At 45.5% G+C, this 18,812-nt stretch overlaps 1 protein-coding gene across 1 annotated transcript; it reads left to right on the forward strand.

Moving 5' to 3' along the window:
- Positions 1-614: 614 nt before the first annotated feature.
- On the forward strand, positions 615-8,389 carry cyp27b1 (cytochrome P450, family 27, subfamily B, polypeptide 1; the record flags this gene model as incomplete). The annotated part of the gene is made up of 9 exons (XM_083661657.1): positions 615-836; positions 1,676-1,866; positions 2,628-2,818; positions 4,250-4,450; positions 5,316-5,479; positions 6,479-6,645; positions 6,756-6,837; positions 7,177-7,374; positions 8,276-8,389. 9 exons carry the CDS (start codon positions 615-617, stop codon positions 8,387-8,389), a joined length of 1,530 nt encoding a protein of 509 aa, XP_083517783.1.
- Between the last annotated feature and the right edge of the window lie 10,423 nt (positions 8,390-18,812).

The raw sequence follows: 18,812 nt of genomic DNA on the forward strand, positions 1-18,812 counted from the left end.
CTCAGGAAACCCTGACTGGGGGTCCCCAGTGCTCCCCACACCCCACTTTGAGAACCACCATCCACAATAGGACAATCGTCTGAAGGTGAAACTAAACTCCATGTTCATTTTGTAAACAATGATGGTGGTGGGCTATTGACAAGTTTGTCCCTACCCTATTTAGATAAACATAATCCATATAACATTGGCCTTTCTTGAAGGTGTGCTTTCTTTTATCTCAGCACACAAGAAGACATCCTATCTACAAGTTCACGCTCATTCTAAATGTGTCCGTCTGCTGCTGACTGCCTGTCAAAGAGCAAAGTGCTTTAGGAGCAGAGATAAGCGTAGAGACGGTCAAGAATTCATGTATTATTTAGCTCACTCTCCACGTGTGCCGTTTCTGGGCTGGTCTGTCCTCGGCCTCTGATTGGACACACCTTCCTCACTGTTCACGCCTTCGTCCCCATGCACACACGGGGGCGGGGCTTTGGGCTGCAATACACCCGTGATTGGCGTAGAATCAGCAAATTTACAGCAAATTTACAGTCGTGAGTTATAAATAGAGCCTCCAGTGGAGGGGGGTAAATGAAACACTGATCTCCAAGAGACCTGCATCATCTGGCCACCGTCTTATGATCTATGTGAGGAGGATGCTGCAACAAGCGCTGAAAGTGACCGGGAGGAGCGCCTCTCCCCTGCTCAAGTGGATGGAGAGGTGGGCTGAGGGCGCAGCAGCCGGCCCGGCCGCGCAGCAGGCAGTCAGGACGCTGGACCAGATGCCCGGACCGTCCGTCGCCAGCTTCGCCTGGGACCTGTTCGCCAGACGGGGGCTGTCACGACTCCATGAGTTACAGGTAGGCCTAGACCCCCCCCCAAAAAAGTTTTGCAGATAGTCTCCTAGATTAGCAGCAGGGCAGGGGTGAAGTGCAAAAGAAGGAGAGCTCCAGGTTACTGCAGATTCAGTTTACCCACAGTTTTAGCCTGCCTGACTTTGTGTCAAATCTTTTCATAGTAGGCTATGCATCATTGTAAGTTGTAGTAGGCTATGAAGTAAGTTAAAACATCAGTAAACTAAAAAAGAAAACTGATGTTTGAGAAAAACTGATCTGAAACCATAATTTCTGTTAGCAACAAACAAACAAACAAAAAACAAAAAAACAAACAAACAGATGATATAAAAAGTAATTAAAAGAAAAAAATAATATTATTCAGTTTTATAATTTTTTAATTTATGCCAAATGGCTTTTTTAGAGACCCCTTTAAGAAGGGATCATCCTGTGTGCTTGTGTCAATAAATTGATGTGTATTTTTGTGAGAATTTCCAGTATTTCTAGGCTTCTGTAGATCTGTTAAACATCTTGTAAACCAGTTTGGCCTCCAGCCATCAAGTTATGAGTCAAGTATAGAACATGAGGTTATGGGTGGGGGAAGGCACATTATGCCCTCCCTCACTTCCCCCTCCCATAACCTCAGATAACATTAGCCTACTTGGCATGAATTGCCAAGGCAAGTCAATCATTAGTCACATCTAATCCTAGTCTAATCCTCGGTGGATTAGAAAACCGGAGGGCAGCATCAGTGATGCCTCGGTCTATAAAAGTAAAGCTTATGCATCTCAAATGATGCCAATCATCCTGTAGCCTACAGTGTTTCACCAACACAAACCTGCCCCCCCCCCTGTCTGTCCCTGCAGCTGGAAGGCGTGCAGCGCTACGGGCCCATGTGGAAGGCCAGCTTTGGCCCCATCCTGACGGTGCACGTGGCCGAGCCGGCGCTCATAGAGCAGGTCCTGAGGCAGGAGGGCCAGCACCCCATGCGCTCTGACCTTTCCTCCTGGAAAGACTACCGGAAGCTCAGAGGACATCACTATGGACTCCTAACATCGTGAGTGTTGTTCTGCTGGCATCATAGGCCACACTTTTGCACCACCTACCCCTACTCACTACTAGGCATTTCCACTCTTCTGTCTTCTCCTCTCATCTCACTCTGAAAGTAACGTCCAGAAGCCCCCCGAATCACGGAACCGTTTCAAACTGAGCGGAAAATAACACGATTTGTAAATTCAGCTCCTTGATCCTCGTCAATTTTTCACTTGTTCATAATGTGAATTTCATCATGCATGACCTTACTGATGCTGAATGAAACAACTTACAGCAAAAACATTAGTTACTATTTGAACCAAAGATGGCGACTCACAGGAGTCAGTCAGAAAATGGTCAGACCTCTGTCCACCTCACCTCATTCAGTTGAATAAAGACATACATACGACCAAGACCACTCCCAAAGTCGGGCATATGAAAACCAGAACAGTAAAGGTACTTAACCTGAACACCTGTCTACAATTTCACAAAGGGTGATAATGACACGGCAAACTTCCAAGACTTTAAATTATTAACTCTCTTACTGAGTAACATGTCATGGTGTCAAGTTCTTCAATGTGAATGAGGTTGGCTATAGTGGACGAGGCTTTTCAATATTTCAATGAGCGCACAAATGTATGTCAGTATGTTAACTTTCTGTCTCTGTGTCAACCGTGTGTGTGTGTGTGTGTGTGTGTGTGTGTGTGTGTGTCTGCATGTGTGTGTGTGTGTATGTGCGTGTGCGCGTGCGCGTGTGCATGTGTGTGCATGCTCGCGTGTGCCTAGTGAGGGTGATGAATGGCAGGCGGTGAGGAGTCTCTTGGGGAAGCAAATGTTGCGGCCGAAGGCAGTTGAAGCTTATGATAAAACCCTCAACGGCGTGGTCGGTGACCTCATTGCCAAACTTCGCCTTCGCAGGCGTCCCCAAGGCCTCGTCACTGACATCGCCAGCGAGTTCTACCGCTTCGGCCTGGAGGGTACGGTTTCAAATCACGCATCCCTGCAGGGCGTACCACACCATGTAAACATTGGCTATTTGGGTCAGCCACATTCACGCACCAAGATCATCTGCAACCACTGACATTTGTGCACATGTGTTCAAGTCAGGATATATCAATGCTCTAATAAGCTTAGTACGGAGAAATTAATGGTGGCATAAAGAACAAAGGTCAATATAAAAATCCTTTATAGTGACAATAAATAAATAAATAAATAAATAAATAAATAAATAAATAAATAAATAAATAAATAAATAAATAAATAAAGTAGTTTACCTCGTCTATTTTTATTTTTATTTTTTACTTTTAATTAAGTTTGTTACAGGACAGTTTATTGATTATCTAGCAAAGACTTTCTTAATCTGGGCTCCTTTCACTACAGTAGTCATTATTGAATAGAACTAAAACCATGATACAGATCACTTGTGGCTCTGTAATGGATGGAGTTTGCACCAGAGTAGATAATGGTATCATCTGCATAATAAATGCAGTTCTTTGACCTTCATTCACCCCGCTCCTCTGCTGCTGCCACTGGAGGTGAGCTGCCTCCAGGGCGGCGCCGCTGCAACTGTTGATGAGGGAGGAGAACGCATTACTCATTCATTTTCCTTGCCCAGATTTTCTCAGTCAGTCCCCGCAGAGTCAAACCAGCGACCTTACAGTCACACGCCCAGGTCTCCAACATTTTGGAAATGGAATTGGTCCTAGAACTGAACCCTGAAGCATAGCTTTGATTATTAATAAAAAAAAAAAAAAGACTGAATTCCGTAAACCTGCATATTTAGTCCTATTGTGCAAATACTTTTGAAATGTAGTGCTTTGCAATTGCAAGGCAACTAAGCAAAACCAATATTACGGTACTACAGAAATTGAGTAAAACATTTTGAGGTAGGCTATAGGTAAAAAGGAAGAACATGGATTAGGTTAGGGCCTTAACCATTGAACAGAACTGAACCGGTCACCACTAGAGACTTTCAATCTGCACAGCTATACAATTCATATGAAAAATAGCTATCAGCAAGGCAAGTAACACCAGACAGACCATATTCAAGCAGGAAAAACGGTGCATCAAATATCACCACAAGTTGGTGATAAACTGCTGCAGTAGGCAATTTGGCAGCCCCAAGTGGCAGTGAGAGATAACTGTTAAACATTTCAAATGCCTTCAACTTCATTACTCAGAAATCGTGTCACATGGTATCAGTAAAGAAGCTAAATTATGTAGTTGACAGTGCATCCAATATTCGTGGGATGGACCATATATATATATATATATATATAATGTATATATATATATAAAGATGTGGTTTTACCTCTTTGTGCATCCCATCTTCACTGTCAGTCCATGTACTGTATATGTCTTTCTCTCTCTCTCTCTAACCTTCTCACTTTGCCCATTTTTCTTGACAGGCATCTCCTCCGTGTTGTTTGAATCCAGAATTGGCTGCTTGGATCCTGTTGTTCCTGCAGAGACGGAACGCTTCATCCAGTCAATCAACACCATGTTTGTAATGACCCTTCTTACTATGGCCATGCCAAAGTGGGTACACCAGCTGGTCCCCAAGCCCTGGAACACCTTCTGTCAGTGCTGGGACTACATGTTTGACTTTGGTGAGTTGCGCAGTGTCATAGTTATATTCGAAATATTTTTTATTTAATTTAATTTTTTTATTTATTTCTGTGTTGCGTGACTTGATTTTGGTGTCAAAAGAGGGAATGGTAGCATAATCTATGCCTTGTTGTTACAGACAAATATACTTTTCAAGCACAGACCAGACAATGCTTTCCAGATTTGATTTGCTGACCCGATCACACTACAGCAGGAGTTCATTAAGACTTGTCCACCAGTTCAAGTCGTTAAATCCAGACATGTCCCCCGCCCCCACCCCCATTTTCTCCCCAATTGTACTTGGCCAATTTCCCCCTGCTGCCCCGGTCGCTGCTCCACCCTCTGCCGATCTGGGGAGAGCCGTAGACTAGCACCATGCTTCCTCCGACACATGCGCAGTAAAACCCAAACATGTTTTAAATGATTATGCTGGTCCCAACTGGATCGGAAGGCAAGAGATTACAGTCCTAAACCCTCACACACGACAAGATAATCTGTGGACTTAGTCTGATTTTTAAAATCAGCCATGATGGCCAAAATGTGGCTATAATCCCCCTAATACTCATGTAATGTGTTCCCAGCTTTAGAAAGCCCACAAGTGTAATAAGGATTTAGCAAGTCTGTGATATAATCAGTATGAAATCAATGTCAAAATACTGTCAAAATGTTCAAAATACGGGACATAAACCTTGCAATTTGCAATTAAAAATGTAAACCTCAGCAGATCCTTAGGGTCATTTGGCTATCAGGATAACCCTTTGCCTGACAAGGCGCTATTGATGTGTTCAAATGTTCCTATGATCCGTTTGGTCTGGTTCAGTAGGGAATCATCAGTAATATGGATCCCTACCCTCTGTCCCTCTATAGCTAAAGGCCACATCGACCAACGTCTGAAGGAAGAAGCGGAGAAGCTGACCCGCGGAGAGAAGGTGGAGGGCCGATATCTCACCTACTTCCTGTCGCGGACGGGCCTGCCCATGAAGACAGTCTACAGCAATGTCACAGAGCTTCTTCTGGCGGGGGTCGACACGGTAAGAACTACCCCGTTCTCCGTTTTCATCCATTTGCTTCCTTGCCTTAGATAGTTGTCTGTAGAGCAACCACCAGCGTATATATATATTGTATATGTGAATGACCTATCCTGCTTTATAGTGGATCCATACTGTTGCACGGGCACCATAATGCAAAACGTCCTTTTAACAGATTTAACATTTTAACAGTTTAATGTACCTAATACAGTCCTTTTTTGACCAAGTGTTTTTTCAGATTCCTCCCCAACACTGATATCTGTATTCCATTTATGAGACGCCCAAATATGACACCTGGGACACACACATAGCTATTAGATACAGAGCTATAAGTTTCCATTCAGATGTTTGTTTTCGTTTGTTTTCATTTTTTGATCACGGTTTTCCCGATTTTTTTCTCCCATTTTCTCCCCAATTGTACTTGGCCCAATTCCCCCTGCTGTCCCAGTCGTTGCTCCTCCACCCCGTCTGCTGAGCTGGGGAGAGCCCGTAGACTAGCAGCACATGCTTCCTCCGATACATGTGCAGTCGCCAGCCGCTTCTTTTCACCTGACAGCGAGGCGTTTCACCGGCAGGACGTACGTAGCGTGTGGAAGGATCACAATATTCCCCCCAGTTCCCCTCCCCCCAAACAGGCATCCGAACTGAACCAGTGCAGCAACCAGGACTCATACACCACCGGCTTCCCACCCGCAGACACGGCCAATTGTATCTGTGGGAAGTTGAACGTCTGACCAAGCCGGAAGTCCCGCTTCCGGGAATTGAACCCGGGTCTCTGTGTGTTTTGACCTCTACACGGCCCCGGCAGCCCGATACAGTCCTAATAAAGATGCAGCAATTGTTTTTTACGTCTTCACTTAGTATTAAGGCTGACTTTACCCAGTCAGAATATGCTGAAGCTCAGTCTTCCCTCCCTCCATCCGCTGGCACAGTGACGACTTTGTTTGAATCTTCTCTCAGGCCCACTCACCCTTTGCGCTGTTGTGCTCTGTGCGTTTGCAGATCTCCAGCACCATGTCCTGGTCGTTGTACGAGCTGTCCCGTCACCCGGAGGTGCAGGCCTCTCTCCGGGACGAGGTGCTGACGGTGCTGGAAGGTCGCAGCATCCCTGAGGCAGCAGATGTGGCTCGCATGCCTCTCATGAAGGCCACAGTCAAGGAAGTGCTCAGGTATAATTCAATAGGTTGCAGTTATTATTATTATTATCATGATGTTGTTTTTCACAGTATTCGCTGAGAGATGCTAGTGGAACTTACATTATTGAGCTTTGGTTTTGCAGATTGTATCCTGTTATTCCAGCCAATGCTCGGGTCATTACAGAGAAAGACATCCAGGTTGGAGGCTACCTCATCCCTAAAAATGTGAGTATATTTACAAAAAACTACTACTACTACTACTACTACTACTACTACTACTGATAATGATAATAATAATAAAATTCAAGATGCCCCTTGTGGCTGACTGAACTAGTGCACTTTCTTGACAAATTATCCATTTATGGATTCAAACCTGGCTCATGCCCACACTGATTTCTGTTTTTAAAATAAAATACTGAAGTGGGTTGACTCCCCCCCCCCCCCCCTTTCTCTCTCTCAAAAATAAATAAATAAACATCCTTATTATGCTGAATGATTATACAACTGTTAGTGGTTCACCTTTTCAATAGAAGAGATATCTGACATTGAAATCTTTCCACCCAGACTCTGATTACCCTGTGCCACTTTGCGACGTCACGGGATCCAGCAGTGTTTCCAAACCCTGATGAGTTCCAGCCCTGGCGCTGGCTGAGCAGGGAGCAGGGTCACCACCCGTACGCCTCGGTGCCCTTTGGGGTGGGCAAACGCAGCTGCATAGGCCGCCGCATCGCCGAGCTGGAGCTCTACCTTGCACTTGCCAGGGTGAGTAGACTGGATCAGTCCGAACATAATATATAACCCTGACCAGGGGAATACATTTGTGGTTGATTATTTATTAGCTTGTAGAAACTAAGGACTCAAGAGTGGTTTTAGTCTAGAGCTAGGCCTATCCATTTGACAAATGCAATAGTGTTACAATTTTGGCAGTGGTGGGTACCATATCAGTGTACTTGCCGGTGTTAGTTGTGGCTACTCATACTGATACAAGAAAAGGGATACGGCAATATCAGTCAATATCAAGAGATTTTAGGAGCGTACAATTGATCGTTTTTTTCCCCTGCTTTTTGACACCTATCAAAACAACACTACAGGAGGTTGGGAAAGGTTTGAGTGGAGCCTAAGCACAGGTAGCAAGTACCTAGGTAGGGGGGGGGGGGGGGGGGCAAAAAAAAACTCTGTTGCAAACAGGCTTGTTAGAAAAAAGGATGTAAATCTAGTTCCATTTACATTACAGTTAAAGTGCATGATGAAGATCGATTCATTGCTTATATTCGATATTAATTAACTTTTGAAAATTAGAACTGTTTTTCTAGTAGTTATAGGCATCCATTTGCATATAAAAAGCCAGTAAAAAGCAAAGAAATCGTTTTATGCAGTGTAGTGATGATCGTGTTGACAGAACATTCTACTGCTACACATGTACACATATCAATTTAATTATTTTCGCAATCAAAACACAATATTTAGATTATTGTGTTCATGTACATGCAGTCAGGTCTCATCAGAAAGAATTACATTATTTGTGCCTATCTAATTTCTAGTGACCTAATTTGTTACATAATCCAGGGAGTCACTATCAAACATTTATTACGACAAAATTGGAATTGACTTTTTATTTGAATCACCCTGGTGTAAATCTATGCTCTTTTCCCGCTCTCGTCAGATTCTCCTGGAGTTTGACGTGAAGCCGGACCCAGAAGGGGGTGCGGTGAAGCCCATGACCCGGACGCTTCTAGTTCCTGAAAATGTCATTAACCTCCAGTTTATTGAACGATGACCCCCCTCTCCTGAGCTGCTCCGTTACGTGAGCGGGAACGAGAATCTCTCCGAAGCAGAGAGCGCTGGAAGGTGGGATAAGGACATCACAGCAACTGTGCGCCTGTCGCATGCAGCCGATCGTGTCAGAGCTGACCTTCGACCTCCCACACAACAAACACCAAAGTTCTCCACACCTGCAACCTCAACCTAAGTGTGTCGAGGCTGACCTGGGTACTGGGACAAATGGAAGAAGGATGAGGAGCGACTGCTCATCACTCAGCCAGTCCAATGGGAACGTCGATATTCAACACTGTCTTTTTGAACAAATTCCCTAGACTTATTCAGTGCTCATTTGCACAGAGGTCAACAGTAAAGCAAGTATAAGTACCGTCAAAAGATAGTCTCAATGCAGGACTTGAATCTTTATTTTAAACTTCCTTCAAGTGGGTCAGACCATATTATGGCATTTGAAGGAACATATCAGAAATGTTGGAAGCTGATTTTTCTTTTTCTGAATCTGGTCATAACCACATGGGCACTTGCACATTATTTTACAAATGTGGTTTGTGTTGGGCTGTAGTAGAGGACACCCGGAGAGACCTTACTACTGCTACCTTGTTGGTACTATGTTCATAATATTAACATGGTCTACTACCACACTCTCAACTACATATCAGCAATTTACAAAGAATTGTCCTGATCATGCACTGATTATCCATTCAGTATTTCTGTATATGTTACTCAAGGTCAGGTTAATCCTGGTATGGTTCCCCAAATTTGAGATACATATTATGCTATAATTTAGCATTCGAGGAGAGTCACAGATTTGCAGTGTCTGAATATCTCTAGCTCTTACAGAGGTCTTATGAAAGCATTATGTAGTCATGGTGTTCAATGTATTGGTGCTTATGGTGATACGTTTCAGAAAGGTGCTAATGTAATGGGTCCTTGTGGAAATCTCCACAAGAATGGCAGCTAATGAAAATGTTCCTGTTCAGGAATGCATGGGTGCCACTGTTCCAAATCCCAAACTTAAACTGTTCTGCACTCTGGCCTTGTAAATCTGTCTTTATTGTCTTTGTTTATATGGACAGCACAATGCAAATTGCTGTATTTATTTATCTTTAAATTGCATAATATTTGCAATGTTACAGTAACCATTTTGTAACCTTGGTTAAGTTCAGTATCTGAATTCTGTATTTATTCTAATTTAACACATTTTGGAACTGTTACTGCACATGTCATCAAAAGGCTTCAAGCGGGTCCATTTCCTATAAGTTAATGGTATTTTGCCTAACTAAAGACAACGCAGTTTATATCAATTTGATCAACTGCTTCTTTTGTGTTAATGTACAGTCCATTTTTCCTCATTAAAATACATGTCCCCCCTTTCCATGATTCAGAATTTGAATTCTGCTTCCACTTAATCAGATCAGCTCTATCAGATCAAACCATATTGGCACTGTAGTTCATTTGTGGCAGGTGAACAACCAATATTTAGACACGTAGCCAGGCAGCGATTTCTTGGAAATACAGTGCTGAGTATCATGGTTCCAGTGGGACGTGAGCAGGAGGCCAGCGCAGTACGTGTTGCAGTGCACTGCTGCAGGACCAGGTCGATGATTTGCAACACCAAGCCACTCCACTGACATGCACTTCACTTCTAACTCCTCGTTTCCAAACAGCTTCTGAACCTCTTGCATGGCACCGTAACCCCGGCGTTACGTTTCTGATTTTTTTTGCTGTTCATCTGTCATTTATGTGATTAATTAGGTAGTTCATTCTGAACAATGCTGTTCATGCTGCTGTTCACCAAATTAACCGGCTGAATCTTGTGCATCGAACCATGTCTTCCTTTTTCAGATCAGATCAACACAGCAGAAGTTATAGCTGTCTTTGTACAAAGACAACATTTCAGATTATTTGGCTTTTTCAAATGGCTTTTTATAATGGCTTTTTGGAAATCCGCCTAGGTATCTCCCTACAAAAACCACTGCCAAATACTCATGTTTTGGTATTTTTTCATCTTCTTTGAGTTGGGATGTGGTAAGGCCTGTGGCTATGTCTCCATTGGGTTTCTAGCCATAAATACAACAACCACAGGTAACTGTTTACACTCTAAAAGTGTTTTTTATTCTAGGCGAGAATCAACCACTGTGTTTGAGCTGGTGTTACTCAGGGTCAGTAACACACATAGTCATTCTGACACTTGGAACAGAAACTTCAAAGTCTTACCTTTCAGAAAAGGTCAGGCAGTTGTCTGTAACCCTAGCGGTTCAGCCACAGTAAGCATTTTAGTTTGGGTATGTCGTTTTCACCATTTTCTTCAGAAATAGGTGGCTAAGTAAAGATCCATTTCAAACAGAATTTGCATGTTATTTTATGTCAATACATACCTGATTGACTATGGGATGCTGACTTTGTGGACTTTTGTTGGAGCATTTAAATAAGATTAATTTCAATGTAGTGTTGACAGTTCTATACTAGGGGAAAAGGTGTCCATAACCTCAGAAAATCATCCTCATCTCATTCACTGTCAAACAGATTTTTTTTTCTCTTCCTGTTCATAAATTGGATAAAATTCCCAAGGCCAGAGAAATTAGGTCAGTGCCTTCATAACACCTCATCATAGCCCTGCTGAAAGTCTTCTTTGATGCCTTCATAACACATCATCAACGCCTTCATAACACATCATAGCCCTACCGAAAGTCTTCTTCTAGCCTTATTGACTTTCCCATGCCTGCAAGATATAACCGCAAGCACTGTGTCTACGCTGTCAAGGGAATCACAATGCACAATTTTTCCAAGGTGGAAAAGATAAGAAGAGAGAAGAGGGCTTTGTGCTGAAGGTGAGAAAAGATTTGAAGGTTGAAAATGTTGCTGAAAGTCAAGCGACAAGAGAACAGGTTGTCAATGTGTTGAGAACAGAGATCAGTATATCTGGATGAAACAAAGATTTTCCCTTTAGTGCCATCAAAGTAATAAACTGAAATTGAGTACTCTCTGTAATCATGTTGGAACAGAACACACAATTATGCCTCGGGATCAAGACTAACTCAGTTTGGTGTTCAGGTGAGATTTGGAATAATAATAAGAGATTTGCAATGCAGAAATGGCAAGAAGAGTAGTATGAATAGAAATGGGAGAGGAGGCATTATTCAGAGAGGTCTAAAAAGGCATTCAACTCACAATGAATCGCCACTGGGAAAAATTGGTTGAATAATTGTAACTAGTTTATTTGGTTAGGTTGGTTGTTTAGGATCGATTACAAAATAATATTCAAAAGTGCAAACACTTTTATGGGAGGAGCAAACCACCGTATGAAGCACTAGGGACCAGTTCTACTTGGAAAAGGAGAAGGGAAAGCAGTGATGAAGAGGAGAGGAATGGAGATATGGCAGAAAAGGTGGGAGGAAGATCAGATGGGAAGGGCGTATCACAAAATACAAAAGTTGGTCATAACGAAGATGTCTAATGAAAGAAACAGAAGGGAGGAAATGATCATAACAAGCCTCAGATTGGATCACACAGGACTAAATGGAACTAAGTATATAATGGAGAAAAGGAACAGTGATAAGTGTATAGGAACTGTGGAGTTAAAGAAAACGTTGGGCATATTTTATTGCATTGTGTCATGCATGAGGATTAAAGATTACGGGATAAAGTCCAAGAGGCAGGAAGGGAGTGGGATCTGATGGGGATACTGGGAACAGAGGGAAAGGGGGTAGGGATCACCAGGAAGGCATTGTTTACTTAGTTACCTAGTTTGTAGGATTTAAACACCAGAAGGGTAAAATGACATGTTATACACTCTTGTGCAGTAGGTGGCGGTATGCACCGAATTCCTCCATTTAACCGAGAGAAGAAGAAGAAGAAGAAGAAGAAGAAGAAGAAGAAGAAGAAGAAGAAGAAGAAGCAGAAGCAGAAGCGCATTTTAATGTTCAATACCTACTGCCATTTGTAAATAAGAAGAAAAGGAAGAAGACCAGTAATGTTTTAGTAGGGTCAGACTCCACTAGTGCATTTAATAAGTGTCAAGAATGTACAGTCGGAGGGAAGATTGGATATTGTACTGGAAATATCTCAGGCAATTTACAGAGTCAGTAAAACAGGAACAACTGTGAAATGTATTTGGATCCCAGCACATAATGTAATGAACTGGCAGATAAGTATGCAAAAGATGCAACTAGTAAGAGAGAAGTAAATATGGTAGTAAGTTATAGTAAGGCAGAAGTTAAAAGTATAGTCAAAGGAGAAATGAAAAAGAAATGGCAGGAGGAGTGGAATAAATAAACTAAAGGTGGGCATTATTACAATATCCAAAAGACAGTAGGAAAAATGAGAGACATGAGCAGAAATAAAAAAGATGAAGATATCATATCAAGGATGAGATTTGGGCACACTGGGCTTTTCAGTACACTTAAGATCATGGGAAAGCATGAGACTGGTATGTGTGAATATTGCGATAAGCAGGAAACAGTAGAACATGTAATGATTGATTGTCCATACTGTAATAAACCAGCCCAATAAGGGCTCTGACGGAGGCAAACAACACAAACCTCAGGAGTATATAAAAATAGATAGCTTTATTATTACAGGCTTTTAACGACAGAGTAAAACACAGAGGTGATCACAGGTGAGTATCCAATACGCTTCCCAACGGTCCCTGGGGTCTATCATAAGGCAACACCACTACACACATGAAGATGAAATCACTGCAAACTGGGCCACAACAGGCCAATGATTATGCACACACAGCACACGTGAGAAACTCCAGAAGGCACGGTTAGCGTGCAATAGATGCAGTAGCTACACAGCAATTAGGCTACATTTCCACACAGGGCTACCCCAAACCGCCCGGGTTATGCACAGCAAGCAAAGAGCAAACATTCCACACAGGGCTACCCCAAACCGCCCGGGTTATGCACAGCAAGCAAAGAGCACAAGTATGACACTGACCCCCTTGGAACAATTGGCCGCCTACTAGGACCCCCCGGATCATCTGTGGCTATAAGAAGAATAAACAAATAAACCAAATAAACAACCCAAATAAACAAACAAACATAAACAAGATAAGGCTTAAAACTTAACTCGCCCGTCGGCGAGACCCCCCCCCGGGGTCTGAGCTAGGCACCGTCCGACTGGGGATAAACGGCTGGTCGGTGGTGCTGGCAGCGTACGGCGGCGGGCCGGACGCTGATCTTGGCTGGAGAACGGGTGGTGACCGAAGTGGACTGCACGGACTCCCCGGCCCGATATCTGCTGAGAGGGAGGCAGCTGTCCTCCTCTCATGGGCACGGGACACACACAAGCACAAAACTCTCCAGCAACCCCGAATCACTGACAGGCTCTGCTCTTTAACCCAGAGCCTCACCCCCACCCCACGGCTGGAGGCAATCACCCCAATCAGTCCCCAATCAGTCCTGGCACATAACCCCCCCCCCACACAGGTTTACCACACTCCCCCCCTCCATGACGGAAAAACTCGTCCGCGAGTTAGGAATGGGACATGTCGTAGTCTCTGGACCATGGAGGTGGCCTCCTAGTACGGCCTGGATACGGCCCCTGACGTCCTGGGCCCTCAGAAGCCCCCCGCTCTTCAAGAGTCACTGAATGCTGTCCGGGCCTCTGGCTCCCTGAATGTCCCCCATGGGCACCACCTATGCCCGAGTCCTGTGAAGACGATGGTTGGGGTGGTTCACCATCCCCATGCTGATTGAAATGTCTCTGTCCTGGTCCAACCACCGGCGATGACGCAGGCCCCTCAGACACCGTGCGGGGAGCAGCAACTGCTACAGGCTGGGCCGCTCTTGGAGGCTGAGATGTTGAAGCCGGCCCCAGTCGCTCCTCGCCAGCACGGCCTCCCGATGGCCCCGTCTGCCGATGATGGACCCAACTGGCACCCAGGGGCACCTCAGTTGAAGCCCCAGATGGAGAGCCTCTGCCAGGCCCGGCTGGAGCCGCCGGAGTCTCTGCAATTGAACCAGCAATGAAAGGTTTGAGTCTATTGAAGTGGATCACACATTCGGGCCCCCCTTCTTCCAATGCCAAACGATATAACACATCTGTAACCCTGTCAAGGACTTTATAAGGCCCCCTATATCGTCTTTGCAATTTAGGGCACAGCCCTCGTTTCCTTGCCTTATTTTGTACCCACACCAACTCTCCTACTGAGTAATATTGAAAATTGGCACGGAAATCATAGGCAGCCTTTTGGTGTTTTGAGGCCTTAGCCTGATGTCGTTTCACTGCCTCCACCACAGTAGAGAGGGTATCTGCAGTTCTGCTTACATAATCACTAACTAAAGTGAACTTGTCTTGATCGGCCACTCCCAGCATCACATCAACAGGCAAGATTATCTCTCGACCAAACAGAACCTTATAGGGTGTGAAGCCGGTGCTAGTGTGAACACTACTCCGATAAGCCATCATGACATACGGCAGCAAAGCATCCCAATTCAATTGATTATCATTTACGAACAGGGACAACATGGACAACAAGGTGCGATTAAATCTCTCGACCATACCGTCAGACTGAGCATGGTAAGGGGATGTGCGGGTTTTGTTAATATCCAATAACCCACACAGCTCCTTAAACAAATTGGACTCAAAATTTCTTCCCTGGTCGGAGTGAATACTACGAGGGGCACCGAACCGACACACCCATTCCTCTGCCAAAATACGGGCAATGGTGCGAGCCTCCTGGTTGGGCATGGGGAAAGCTTCCGTCCACTTAGAAAAATAATCACCAATAACCAGAACATACTTGCTCCCTTTTGGGGTTTCTGGTAGGGGACCCAGCACATCCAGTGCAATACGCTCATAAGGCCGGGATGGGACTGATGAAGGAACCAGAGGAGCACAAGGGGGCCGCCCCTGATCTTTACGGGATGCACAGTCGACACACTCCCTGCACCACTTCTTCACATCCCCAAACCAACCGACCCAATAAAAGCGATCCTTTACTTTCGCCTGCAATTTCTGAATCCCCAAATGCCCCCCGGTGATGGCATTATGTAACATGGCCAAAACAGCTGACACCATTGACCTAGGCAACACAACTTGAACCCTAGAGGCTGCATCAGAATTGGGGGGTGGGACACGAACCAACCGGCGATCCTGTATGTGAAGTTGGTCCCATACAGGGGCGTATTTCCTCAGACCTGGCTTGCCCTGCAGGTCTACCTGCCCCGCCCCAACACCCCCTTTAAGTTGAAGGATTTGCCCAATGTCTTCATCCTCCTGTTGAGCTTGAGCCAATTCATCCCCTAAATCTAACTCAGGGGACCCTCGCTCCCTCGCTCTGACTGCACGTACTGACGTGGTTGGCACCTGCTGTATGGGTGGAAACTCAGCAGCTACCGGCAGGGCACGAGCCCCCTCCAGGAAGGCTGGCAGCCGAGACAAAGCGTCTGCATTAATATGTTGTTTTCCAGGGCGATGGACAATTTTATAATTAAAATTAGCCAGCTGCTCCACCCACCGAGCTAGCTGCCCCTCTAAACCCTGGAAATTATGCAACCACCGTAAGGAGCCATGGTCGGTGCGCAAAACAAACTCCTTCCCCAGTAAGTAATGTTTAAAATACTTTGTAAACGCTACCATGGCTAAAAGCTCCTTCTTAGTGGTGGCATAGCGGCGCTCTTCCTTAGTTAATGCCCTGCTGGCATACGCCACTACGCGTTCTACGCCACCCTCCTCCTGTGACAGTACTGCCCCTATCCCAGCATCGCTAGCGTCTGTATCTAGGATAAAGCTCTTTTGGGGGTCGGGGTATGCCAGCACTGGGGCTGTAGTCAAGCTAGACTTTAACTGTATGAAGGCCTGCTGGCAGTCATCCCCCCACCTAAATCGCTTTCCCATTTCCGTCAGCCGGTGCAAGGGGCGGGCTATGTCTGCAAACCCCTTTACAAACCGCCGGTAATAAGACGCTAACCCCACAAAGCTTTTTACCTCCGTCTGAGTTCTTGGTACTGGCCACTCCCGCACACTCTCCACTTTAGCAGGGTCTGCCCTGATCCCCTGTGCAGAGATTATATGACCTAGATACTTTACTTGGGTGGAGAAAAGGTTGCATTTGGACGGCTTGACTTTTAAATTAGCGCCACACAGCTTTGACAGAACCTCATCCAAACGAGTGAGATGCTCTGCAAAAGTGCGGCCAAAAACGATAATGTCATCTAAATAGACTAAACATGTGGTCCATTGTAGATCTGCTAATACCAAGTCCATAAGCCTTTGAAACGTGCTAGGCGCGTTACACAAGCCAAAGCTCAGGACATTAAACTCAAACAGTCCCTGTCTAGTGGCAAAGGCTGTTTTGGGCCTGTCCTTAGGATCAACCTCGACCTGCCAGTAACCACTGGCAAGGTCGAGGGTGGAAAACAGGGTGGCATTGGCTAGGCTATCCAGAGCATCGTCAATTCTGGGGAGGGGGTAAGCATCTTTTGCAGTGACATCATTGAGTTTCCTATAATCCACACAGAATCTAAGGGCACCTCCCTTCTTTCGCACTGGCACAATTGGTGCGGCCCAGGGGCTACATGAGGGCCGTATGATCCCATTTCCCTGCATCTGTTTTATATGGTCTGAAACCTCCTGTTGGATATGCAGGGGAACTCTTCGGGGCCCCATCTTAATAGGTCTTGCATCGCCAGTGTCAATTTGGTGTGTGGTAAGATGAGTTCTCCCTAGGTCAGTGTCGCCAGTGCTGAAGACCGAAACATGCCTGTGCAGGAGGTCACGAACAGACTGCACTTGGACAGGAGTGAGGCCCTTCTCGTCCAAACCAAACTCCCTGAGCAAGGAATCACCTGACCAGGGGCATGTGGTGGAAACCCCTTGCCCACTGTCGACTGCACCATCCATAATGGTTATATCAGAGAACAATTTGCCAATTTTCATGCCCTGTTTTAAGGTGAGGGGGTCGTCTGTGACATTAATTACTCTGACAGGCACTAAACCCTGCTTCACACTACAAATGACTCTGGCTACGAAGATGTCACAGTGTTTAGATATAGAGGCCAAAGGCTCCATCATACCAGTAGTACATGCCCCGGGGAACCCTTCAACAGCCCCTGAAATTATAAATTCACTACGGGCGGGCACAATGGTGTCTGTGTGAACAGTCACCAGCTGTGGTGTAACTACATCAGGGGCAGAGACTAGTGGAAACTTTTTCCCCAGCAGATGGCAGCATTGTTTACCCATATCAACAACAGCCCCAAATTTGGACAAAAAATCAAAACCCAGTAATATGTCTGGTGTTGGAACATCAGCCACCAAAAACTCTGTGACCAGGGCCAAGGAATCAAATTGGCAAATAGTCTGCCACCGCCCCACTACACACATGGGACCCCCATTGGCGGCAGATGCATCACCAGCATACTCCATTAACTCCCCCCCATTAGTCAGTTTCAACCATATTGATTTGGGGATAATGGAGGCGTTAGCCCCTGTGTCTACTAACACATAAGAATCCAACCCACCTATTTTAGCACGGAGATACATGGCAGACTCATTCTGGTTCGACAAGGCCATCTTGACAGCAAAAGGAAGGGGGGCGGGCATTTGGCCTGCTGTGCACGCCCCCTCTAGTTTCCCGGCAGATAGGGACAGTCTCGCCGCAGATGTCTGTTGCAGCCGCACTCCCAACACACCTCCCCCCGATTGGGCCCCCAGCTGCTCTGTGTACGGGGAGCTGACGCGCCAGGACGTACAGAAGTAGTGACTGTGGCCCTATCAACAGGTGTTTTAATGGACTGCACAGTGCTCTGTAATGCTTTAACTTCTTGGCGTAGTCCCTCAACTACTCCCAAAAGCAGCTCCATCTGTTTGTCACTTGGGGATTTTTCTATAACCCCGCGCACTTTTGCATCAGGGTCAAGGCGGGTGTGTTCCAGGCTCCTTATAAGCTCAAGTTCTGATGCGAGATTAATTGCTGTCTCTAAAGTGAGGGGCTTGGCGCTACGAAGGTTCACACGCAACTCCCCACTACCAACATGCTCAATGAAGTGGTCTCTAGCAAAAAGATCGCGAGTATCGGTGTCTGCATTGGGGTATGACTTAATTATCAACCTGCGTAATGCGTTGCCAAATTCTCGTGCGCTCTCATTGTGCAAGCGCCGCCGGGCGAGAAAACTCGCCCTGTTCCAATCCCCACTGTCACAGGGCTCTAAGCATCTCCCCAATGCCTCTTTCAGCTGTGCATAATCCGCGCGGGACTCTGGAGAGAGACCATTATAAATATCTCGAGCCCGGCCGGCCAATAACAGAGACATAAATTTGAGCCTCAAATCCTCATTCCAGTGATTCACCTCCGCAGCCATTTCAAATTGACCTACCCAATCCGACCACTCTCGCCCAATGCCAGTAAAAGTCTCGGGCATAAACACAGGGCGTGCGGTATTCATAGTGGAGGAAGGGTGCTGATTTAACGCAGG

The sequence above is a fragment of the Poromitra crassiceps genome (assembly GCF_964638095.1).
Source record: "Poromitra crassiceps genome assembly, chromosome: 27".
Classification (NCBI taxonomy): Eukaryota; Metazoa; Chordata; class Actinopteri; order Beryciformes; family Melamphaidae; genus Poromitra; species Poromitra crassiceps.